General features: G+C 35.9%; 1 protein-coding gene across 2 annotated transcripts; it reads left to right on the forward strand.

Annotated features, from left to right (window-relative positions):
- Positions 1-3,459: 3,459 nt before the first annotated feature.
- Positions 3,460-10,591, forward strand: LOC103156668 (placenta-specific gene 8 protein-like). Of its 2 annotated transcripts, XM_007578798.2 has the most exons (4): positions 3,460-3,732; positions 5,259-5,365; positions 5,454-5,608; positions 9,859-10,591. In XM_007578798.2, the coding sequence occupies exons 2-4, from the start codon at positions 5,266-5,268 to the stop codon at positions 10,030-10,032; spliced, it is 429 nt and encodes a 142-aa protein (XP_007578860.1). In that variant the 5' UTR covers positions 3,460-3,732; positions 5,259-5,265; the 3' UTR covers positions 10,033-10,591. The 2 variants fall into 2 exon arrangements, with proteins under 2 accessions (XP_007578860.1, XP_016520002.1); XM_016664516.1 differs by lacking the exon at positions 3,460-3,732 and having other exon boundaries at positions 5,038-5,365.
- The last annotated feature ends 193 nt before the right edge of the window (positions 10,592-10,784 follow it).

Genomic DNA, 10,784 nt, shown 5'->3' on the forward strand with positions numbered 1-10,784 from the left:
AATAAAATGAGTGCTTTTTGTTTTTAGACTGTAGTTTTAATGTAAACATTCATGTAAGCTAAATAAAGAAATAAAAGAAATTAAATAAAGCATTATTTTAAAATAAGTTTCCAAAAAAAAAAAAAATGGTCCAATGAATACTATATTTTACAAAGTGAAAATATTGTTTCTCCACCATTTCTTTTAAGGGATCAGAAAAGAACCATCATGGTATTAACTTAGCCTAGCTTAGCATACAAACTTAGCCTAGCCTAACAGGCCTGGTTCAAGCTAACAAAATTCACTCAACATCTGATACAAAACTAACCAAATACAACACACAATATTAAATATGGTGTTAGAAAAATGAAAATGATGGTTTTTATAATGTTTTGTAAGCTAGCTTTTTTCCTCCAGAAATACTGGCTAATGATGCTAATGGTAATATCTTTAGCTGTTGATTTATTGACACTATGATAACTTATTTACTCCAACAATAACATATATCACATATACCTTACATACATCGCCTATGTTTCATTAAGTAAAAATATAATTTCTCCACTCATTTTTTGACAAAATCAAACGATTAGAAAAGATTAAGCTTTGCGTAGTTTAGCATACAAACTTTAGCTAGCCTAACAGTATAAGCCTGATGAAACTCTCATCACTTTTTCCCACCACATTTTCATCAGTCTGCTCCTGTGTCTAAGGGTAAATAACCTATAAATTATTATTTATAGCGATTAGAGATTAACACTCGACCCCCTCCTGCCTCTCCCAACATGCCAGGACTTGATCTGAGAGACCAAACGGACCCGGACGTGTTCTGGTATAAAACAGCCTGAGTTGGTGCGGTTCTGCAGAAACTTTCAGACACTTTGGAGCGAAAACAGAAAACACAGAAAACATGGCCAAGCTGGTAGGAGCCGCTCTGCTGCTGGTCGTCCTGATCGACTGCTTCTCCGACAGGACGGGTAAAAAATTGATTTATTTTACATTTTGTTCTGTGTATTTAGAAAAGCACATCTCATAACTCTTGTTTGTTTTACTGAAGGTGCATTGAATTATTTCATGTATTTCATATGAATTTATTTTTTTTGCAGCTCATTGTGATGAATTTCGTTCCACTGGATTTACTTTACGTGACATAAAGAAATGCAGATGCACAAGTGAGTTAGGACCAGTTTTTCAAGTTTTTATTGTGTTGGATCTGTTTTTTTAATTTTGTGTATTGGTTCCATTTTTTATTAATGCTGTAAAACATTTAAATGTTTATTGTGTGTGTTCCAAATATAGTTCAAACTCGCAACCTAAAGAAATGCCCAAAGCCACTCGTTCCCACTGATCACATGAAAAAACAGGCTCTGAAATTCTGCCTCTGCTGCAAAATACACAAAAACAGTGAGTGGAGCACAAACATGTTTTGTCTTTCTCTCTCTATTATTGTCTTATCTTAATCTTATTTGTAATCTTATTTAATAATCTTATTTATTATTAACTTCACAGGAACCCCAAAGATGGAAAGTTTCTGTAACTTCTCTTGTTACATTTCACCACCGGTTTTGTAAATGAGGAGGATCGAAGTGAGAGCGACGAAAACAAAACATTAAAACTATTTGAATGTATTTGTATTAAAAGCTATAAGTTGTAGGAGCAAATTAAGCATTTTCTCTTAAAATAGACAATTGTTTTTTCAAAACTGCAATTATTGCAAAAGAAAACAAAGCATCTTTTTAAGACTTTTTTTCAATGCTTTTACTGTTTTCAGTTTGTTTTTACTCATTTTTGTAAATACTTTTATGGTTTTACTTGTATTTCATTAAAGTATACATTTGTAAATTTACCTTTTCAATACAAATCTATTTTTAATTCTGACTACAAAATGTTTTATCTGTCTTATTTTTATATTATTGTTAATAAAAAGATACCTTACAGACACAAAATGAATGCCTTTTATTTCTTTAGTCTGTAGTTTGAATATAAACATTTATGTAAGCTAAATAAAGAAATATTATTTAAAAATGAACAAATTGTCCAATTTGTATTTGTACAAAGTGAAAATATTGTTTCTTCACCAAGGTTTTAGCTAAATTAAAAATGATCAGAAAATACCCATCATGGTATTAGCTTCGCCTGGCTTAGCATACAAACTTAGCCTAGCCTAACAGTCCTAGCTCAAACTAACAAAATTCACTCTAACCAAATACAACACACAATATCCAATTTGTTGTCAGAAAAATAAAAATAATGTTGTTTTTTGTGACATTTTGTAAGCTAACTGTTTCCCTCCAGTTATAGTGGCTAATAATGCTAACAGTAATATCTCTAGCAACTGATATTTTTTCCCTCCACATTTACATCACTCTTCTTCTATATCTAACGTTACATATGAATCAGAAAAACAAAATGATTTTTAATAATCCCCAAGTAAACTGATATAAGTTTTTCCCCTTTTGTTGAAGATCATTTGGTAAAATAGCAAATGTTAGCTTAGCTTAAAAACTTTTGCTAGCTGATAAATGTGGTATCATTTTACCACATGTATTTGTAAAAATGATAAATGTTAGCTTAGCTTTGTATAAAGACTTTCACTAGCCACAAGTGTATCATTTTACAACACATACATGAGTAAAGATAAGTGTTAGCCTAGCTTAAGATAACGACTTTAAGTAGCCTAACAGAGAACCTAGCCTTAGCGAACAAAATCCATTCAACAGTTCATTTAAAGCTAACTGGTTATGTCTATAAGGAGTAAAAAGTATGCCAACAATCTAAAATAATGGAATTGTATGAAGATAAGCTAGATGTTATCATTCTCCAGATAACAATTTATGCTTCACTAGTGAGAGTGGGGTCATTTTAGAAAATGCTAAGCTATTTAGCAATGTTCTGTTTATAAAATTATAAAATAGATAGGTCATCAGACATATTTGTTTCAAAACGGTTTGCCTGTTTTTCACTGGGCATGTAAAATCAGTCCATTCCACATTATTTTCTGCTACGTTTCTGCCTTTGACAGTTCGGTTTAAGTAATCAGTGCCTCTATTGGAGAGCATACGTGAACCATGCTTATCTCTGCAGTGTCATGGATGTCGCCTCTGCAGATCTATTGCGAAATCCTCTGTGTCAGTTCCAGCCCTTATATTTTGGGTCAGCTGAATACGGGTGAGATTCCCCTGACTGCATCTTTTTTCTGATAGCTGCTACGCTTGCTTTTAAAAGAACAACGACAGATCAGATACGTCCAGGCTGTGATGTGTTGTTTATGTGAAAATACAACTGTGAAAATGTTGAAATTCAGAGTCCAGTTGATGTTGTTGTGACAGATCTTACTACTTTGGTGGTTTTCCAACTATAAAGAAACCAAAAAAATCTGTTTTTAAGGAAAAGCTTTTAATTTTAACTTGATTTAAACAAAAATTGTTTGATATTTAACTCATAACAGGTGTTAAAATATTCAAGTCTTAATAATAAGTACTGTAAACTTGGTAATTTTTTGTGTGGGACTAAAAATACTAAGACAAATCAGTAAATTATTTAAAATACTCCATATTGTGAGCAGTTCCTAGAATTTTTAACGTGATTAGTTAACAGTTATGGGAAGATGGCCGCCTTGTTTACCGTCTGACTGTTTCATATTTATACCAAAACACAGTGAAAGACGGAGGACAGAAACAAGAGACAGTCGTTTCTAAAGAAGAACAAAACTGTTCCCTGTTGGATTTCAGGACATTTCGGCTCCTAAAACAGGTAAGTCCAGGTTTAAGATGTTAAAATGTTGGTTTTATAGTTTCAGTTTCTGTTTGGAGAACTGGGAGGTGAATCATTTCTGAGAGAACACCAGTTCGACCTGGAGCCACATGTTTGAACTCTTTCTGTCCTTTCATTTTGATTTGCGGCTAAAAACCGGAACTAAAATGTAATGGTAAAACTTTATTTGAAGGGGGGTGAATAAGACTGACATGACACTGTCATAAACATGACATAACACCTGTCATGAACATGAATAAGCCTTCATGAATATTTATGACTGTTGTCATAAAGCGTCATTCGGTAAATTATGACACTTTTAATACAAAGTTGACATTATTCAAAATGTCTTTGTTATGACAACTTGACATTAACCAGGAAATCATTACTGTTTAAACTTTACCTTTAATAACATAAAGTTACCTAATTTTAAAGTGAAATCAGTAATTATTTTATAATAAATTTACCGACAACTGACATTAGATGTTAGACAAGGATCTGACAAGAGACAGCAGGTGGACTTAAATACACACGGGGTAATCAAGGGAACGAGACACACCTGGGAACAATCAAGGGCTGACAGGACAACAGAGAGACTCAGGGAAACAGGACTAAACACAGATAACCCCAAAATAACTATACAGAAAACACAGATCGTAACAGTCCTATTAAAAGAATCACCATTACAAGTTAATGTGTGATACAAGTTCCTGATTTGTTTCTTTAAAAACACCACAAAAGGTTTAGAAAGTTAAAATACACAAAAAATTCACTCTAAAAAATGTTTAACTTTGGTCTAATTTATTTAAAGGAGCAGTATTATGAGTTTTCCAGCCACATAGTGCTATTTTACCACAAAATGTGTGTTACCTTCAGTTGCTATCAAATGCTATTTACATCAAATGTGACTTAAAGAAAATTTACTTCATAATTTAAAGCCTTGAAATTGGGCTTCTGTCTCTTTAAGAAGATCCTGCTCTTTCTTAAGCTCCGCCTTCAAGAAGTCATCCCAACATGGCTCCTCTATTAACCCTTTAATGTTTTTACCAGCATTTCACTGAGCAGTAGCTCCTATAATGAGGTCAGCTGATGAACAGTCCACCAGGTGTTTGCTAATTGATGCTGGCTAGTCTGAAGGAGCTCTGTAACGCAGAAGCTCTGAGGAGGAGCTGCGTCTAGAAGGCGGGGCTAAGTCCAACCAGGCGTTTTGCACAGCTGAATGGTTGCCATGGAGATTAAATTAATTCTAAAACATGCATGAAAGAACCAGAGCAAAACTTGAGGTTTGTTTTTAAGAGGGATTAACTTTAGAACATGACATAAAGCTAAAAAAGCCAATTTTACACAATTCTGCCCCTTTAATGCATGTTGTGCTCGGTGTTTAGATCACTGATTGATCTGGGAAAACAATGAGTAGGTACTATAAATAGTATTTGGTGTAATGCGGCATGATTTCAGTCTATGATTATATGTGTTTTTTACACTTTTAAATGAATGTTACCTTGTATATGTATGTGGAAGAGCAGCTGCAGCATGTCCAGACTTGTGGTGAGCGTGCAGCCAAAGAACCGGGTCAGAGAGGCCGGAGCCTGGAGCACCGGACTGTGTGAGTGCTACAAAGACATCGGAGACTGTGAGTGAACAACATGAAACCAGTGGGAATGCTGGGATGTTTGAGGGGACTCAGCGGTGTGTGTGTGTGTGTGTGTGTGTGTGTGCAGGCTGCCTGGCCTGCTGCTGCCTCCCGCTGTTTACCTGTAAGGTAACGAGAGCGGCCGGGGCCTGTCCCTGCCTGCCTCTGCTGGACTGCATCAGCTGCGTTCCTCCGGCCTCTCTGGCCATGAGGGCTTCGGTCAGGGAACGCTACGGCATAAAGGTACTCACAGAAAAACACATCTTACAACAATTTAAACTTTTATAAACTAACATCTACGACAGCGAATTAGGACCATTGTAGATAGAAAAGCAAAAGGAACAGATTTCTGCCAAAAAACAGAAATACTTGAAAATTTAAAAGTTTGAACAGTTGAAAATGGCCTAGAAAAAAATCTCTGAAATTTTGAGATTGATCTCAGAAATTTTCTAGAAAGCACTTGAAAATGTTAAAGTTTATGATTTTCTACAAAAGAATCAGATTTTGAGATTATTTCCGGAATTTTCATAGAAAAAAAGAACAAGAAACTTTCTGAGATTGAAAAGTCCAAAATTTGCTAGAAGAACTTGGAAATTTTCTACCAAAAAGAGAATATTTCTGATTTTGAAGTCAAATATGTCCTAGAAAAACTTAGAAATTTTGAAATCAATCTCAGAAATTTTCTACAAAAACTTTGAAAATGTCAAAGGCTGAAAAGTTGAAAATTTGTTAGAAGAAAAAAAAACTGAGAAATGTTGAGAATAATCTCAGAATTTTCTAGGAAATACAAGGACATTTCAGTCAAAAATTTATAAGAAAAAACTAAAATTTTCAGAATGATCTAAAAAGTTTTTACATTGCCAAAAATTTTCTAGAAAAAAACTTGAACATTTCAAAGCTTAAAAAGTTGAAAAATTGGTAGAAAAAAATCTGGAATATTGAATTTTATATCAGTTTCTAGAGAAAACAAGAACATTTCAGAGTTTCAAAAACTTAAAGTTTGATCTAATTTTGAGATTAATCTCTGAAATTTTCTACAAAAAAAAAAATTTTTAAAGATGAAATTTTCCAAGAAAAAACTTAGATATTTTGAGGAAAAAAGTAATGAAAGCACAAATATCGTAAAAATTCCTTACAAATATTTCTAAATTAGCACCACAAAATCTGTGATTTTGATTGCAAAAAGCAAAAAAAGACAATCATTAAATCCAGAAGAGATTGATCTGTGTGAAAAGATTTTTTAACATTTTTTAAGTTTAATGAAGACTAATTGAATGCTGAAACAAACAGCTGTTTACTGATATTTTTGACAGTTTAAACGGTTTTCTCAACACATTCTGGCACAACCGGCCCTTTAAGAACATTCATGTTTTTGATGATCCAAAATGAAAATGAGTTTGACACCCCTGGGGAAGAGAATCCAGAAAGTTTATCAAGGAAGAGTAGCAATTATCGTCAGACGAAACCCACTTTATGTTAAAACAGCTTGCCGTATAGTCCATTCAGCTTTCTACCAGTAAAATCCAATTAGAGATATCTTAATTTACTAACATGTGTAGTCATAAATGATCAAGAAACATGATCTGGGAACATCTGGAAATATGTACGTGCGGTAACACTGATTTTATGCCAAAACGGCCTGCCATAATGCGTGACCAGAGATGATAGCCATCAGCTCTCCATGCAGATGCTTGACATGCAAATAGCAAAAAGCTCGTCAACGGCGCCGGATCCGTGCTGCAGAAGCGCAGCGAGACATTTTTTTCGTTTTTATTTTCTGGGAAAGTGAGGAGGACAGATAAGGCTGAAAGTGTTCGCAGGCTGGAGCGCTGCCACGAGAGAAGGAGGCTGGAAATGTTGGCTCCTCCGAGGGCGGAGTGGGCCGACGCTGCCGAGATGCCAGGACTTCTTCTGAAAACGGGTCCAAACCTGTAGGTTGTTTGTTTTGTAAAGCAGCAGTTTTCCCACCAGAGGAGAGAAGGATGAAGCCATCACGGCGCGGATCCTGTGAACAAAGCAACGAGAAGCAGCAGATTGATATCGCTGCTTGTTTTTGAGCAACATTATCAGTAACAGTAGAGGTTCATTTAGCTCTGGTATTCAGAATATGCAGAGCTGGATGTTTCATTTCCTCAGTTACATTTGCTTTTGTGTACTTTTAGGAGTATTTTTTATGTTTGAATAATTTTATTATGAAGTATTTCTACCTTTATTTGAGTAAAATTTCTGGATTTTCTTCCCACTGAATGAAAAACAAACGTTTTAACCAAAAACTCACCAGACTCAGACACACACCTGCAGTTTCTGCTAAAGTTTCATAAGTTTATTATTGACAACAAAACTGATTTGGAAACATTTTATTTTGAATGATTTTGTTATTTTTGTTACTTATATGAATTATAACATTTTGATCCTTAAAATACCAGAATTTTAATTTAAATTTATAGTTTGTTTCATCTGATGTTGTAATTTTTAAATATTAAATGACTGATTATTTGATCAATTGCTCAGTACTTTTTACCAAATACTTTTTACTCTTACTTTAGTAATTTAATTCTGAAGTATTTATACTCTTGTGTAAATGTGTGGATTTTCTACCCACTGAATAAAAAACAAACATATTTTAACCAAAAATTCACCAGACACAGTTGAATTATTGCCATTTTGGTCCTTAAATGACTCAAACTTCCACTTAACTTTAGAATTTGGTCATTTAAATATTAAATTATTGGTAATTTAGCTGTGTAGCTATCTTGATGTCAGCAAACTGGATTTACTAAAGTTTTAAATGAACAGAAATGGAGACTGATATAAAGATGAGGGCCTTCGATGGTCGCTCATAACGTTGATCCAACATGGCCGCCTTATTTTCTTCACTTTTTTTTAGACGAAGTGAAGCAGTTGCCTTTAAATCATTGGACCTGTTGGTGTGTTAGTGGGTGGTGAAATTATTCTGGGTGTTCATGTCACCTCCCACATGAAATCACAGCGAGGGTCGAGCTTTTACATAACGCTGGGAGTTTGTCACATTCTGTGGAAGTCCTTCATGTGGACCAGCGTGTCCACAAGGGAAGGGTAGACACGGGGAGGAGAAGAAGGAGGAGAAGAAGGAGGAGAAGAAGGAGAAGAAGAAGTGTCATGGTGGAGGAGAGAAGTGACTAAAAGAGGCTCAGCAGGTGGAGAGAGACGATCATGAAGGAGAGAAAGAGAAAACATTCAGCCTCATCCAATCAGCCACCAGAATTTAGATCAATTTAAGACACTTTTCCATCTGTCCGTCCATCCATCCGTCCATCCATCCATCAGACTGGTGGTGTTTGGTCACACAGTGAACCCAACGTTCTCATTTCACCTCACCAGTTGCCCCAGGACAGAGTAACAGTGTGCAGATAATAACCAAATACTGGAGTATTTGGCAGTACTCTGGAGTACAGGCGGTATCCGTACTGCCTGTACGGATGCTGCTGCTACACGCTATCTTGGCTTCACGCTGGCAGCTTCCCTCACAAAGCACCTGAGGACGAGTTGGAGGCACGTCAACGTTGAGCACTGCTTAGTAGTCACTATGTAACTGACTGCAGCCACATCGTTTTATTTAGCTTAATAATTAATGTCGACCTATTGTGCTTCCTTGAACAGGTGAGGATAGATCTGTGGTCTATATAAAACATGTTCATTACATTTTCTGCATAAATCTATTCTTAGATAATGAGATTTTAGGGCCTCCGTCACTTTAAATTCAAATAAACTGCTGCTGGCCACGCCCCCAAACCAATGTTTACATTCGCACATTAAAATGGCAGCAAACAGATGGGCAACTACTACACATGTTTGAAAAGCATCAGTAGAGCCTCCTGAACAACCAAGAAGAATTCAGCAAGTGGTTTCTGGATGGTAAAGTAAATAATAAAACACTTGGCCTTCCAGCGGCCATTGTACTGCCATTGTTAAACTAGCTGACCAAACGTTCTGGAACTCTGCTTGGGTTGCTAGGTAACGGGCTAGGCTGGGCTGGGGTTGCTAGGTAACGGAATGTGACTCAACAATCAGGAGGTTTTTGAAATGGCTCAAATTATTACCATTAAACAGCTGGATGTTTTTTCCAAGCAGTTGAGACTCAAACTGAAGTATAAAATCGGGCAAAAGTGAATTTTGCATAATAGATCCCCTTTAAAAATAAAATATTGTTGTTGAGGGGCAACAAAAGCTCGTTTTCCAGTAACCAGCAGAAGTGAACGGTGGTTCTGCTGCTTTATAAAACAATAAAAATGTGTCTTCTGCACCTGAATGTAAATGTTCACCTTTCTGCCTGGGCCTCCCACTGATGTTCAACTCTCTCTCTCTCTGTCTCTCTCTCTCTCTCTCTCTCTTTCTCGCTCTCTCTCTCTCTGTCTCTCTCTCTCTCTGAGCAGGGAAGCGTGTGGAGCGACTGCCTGTACGGATGCTGCTGCTTCTCTCTCTCTCTCTCTCTGCCTCTCTCTCTCTCTGAGCAGGGAAGCGTGTGGAGCGACTGCCTGTACGGATGCTGCTGCTACACGCTATCTTGGCTTCAGATCTCCAGGGAGCTGAAAAGAAGAGCAGCATCCCACGCCGCCTCCTCTCCGCCGGCCTCCTCCGCAGCCAGATACACTGCTCTGACCTCCCTGCAGGGGGCGCACTTGGTCTAGACGCCTAGAGGAAGCCTTCTCTCCCTGGTGGCAGAAAGTCCAGGAGAGGATTTAATCACACTTCATTTGGCCTGCAGGGACATAACAGACAAAAGTCCAGTTTGCTCAAATTATTTAAACTCTTTATGTTTTTTCTATACTGTTTGGATTCTTTATAGCAAAAAAATAAATAAAAATCTTTGGTCAAAGTGTCTCTAATAAATATTACTTGTGAATATGTTGCATAAGTAATCTGCAAATAAACATGTAGCACTATTTTTGTTCCTAGTAGCAGGTTTTTAAAAATGTTCATTTCATTGCTTGCTAGACTGAATCATCAGTTATTTGTGTGGTTCAGTTTCTTCTTTAGCGAATTGTTCTGCTCAGGAAACTTACCGTAGAAACTACTGTTTTTATTTCAGCTAATTTTTGTTTGCTTAATTATTATTTTTTGCCTCAGTTTCAGTTTGCACTCCATGAAGCATTTCTTTAAAGGGTTAATGATTGTTTCCAATCTTTTTATTGCTTCAGGGAAAAAAGACAAGACAAATGAAAATGCAGGAATAACTAAATGTGTATATTTTTTACAGGCTAATAACACTGCAGAATAGCTACTGCAGAAAAGAAGCAAATTAGAACTTCTTTTAAATATTGCTTAAAAATTGATAGAGTTGGTTTTGATACACTTATTGCATAAGGGTACAAATAATTTTTTTAGATAATAAATTACAGAAGGAACGACAAACTTTAAAGTAAAGCTGTAAGTAAATCTT

Source organism: Poecilia formosa, unplaced genomic scaffold, assembly GCF_000485575.1.
Source record: "Poecilia formosa unplaced genomic scaffold, Poecilia_formosa-5.1.2 Scaffold492, whole genome shotgun sequence".
Classification (NCBI taxonomy): Eukaryota; Metazoa; Chordata; class Actinopteri; order Cyprinodontiformes; family Poeciliidae; genus Poecilia; species Poecilia formosa.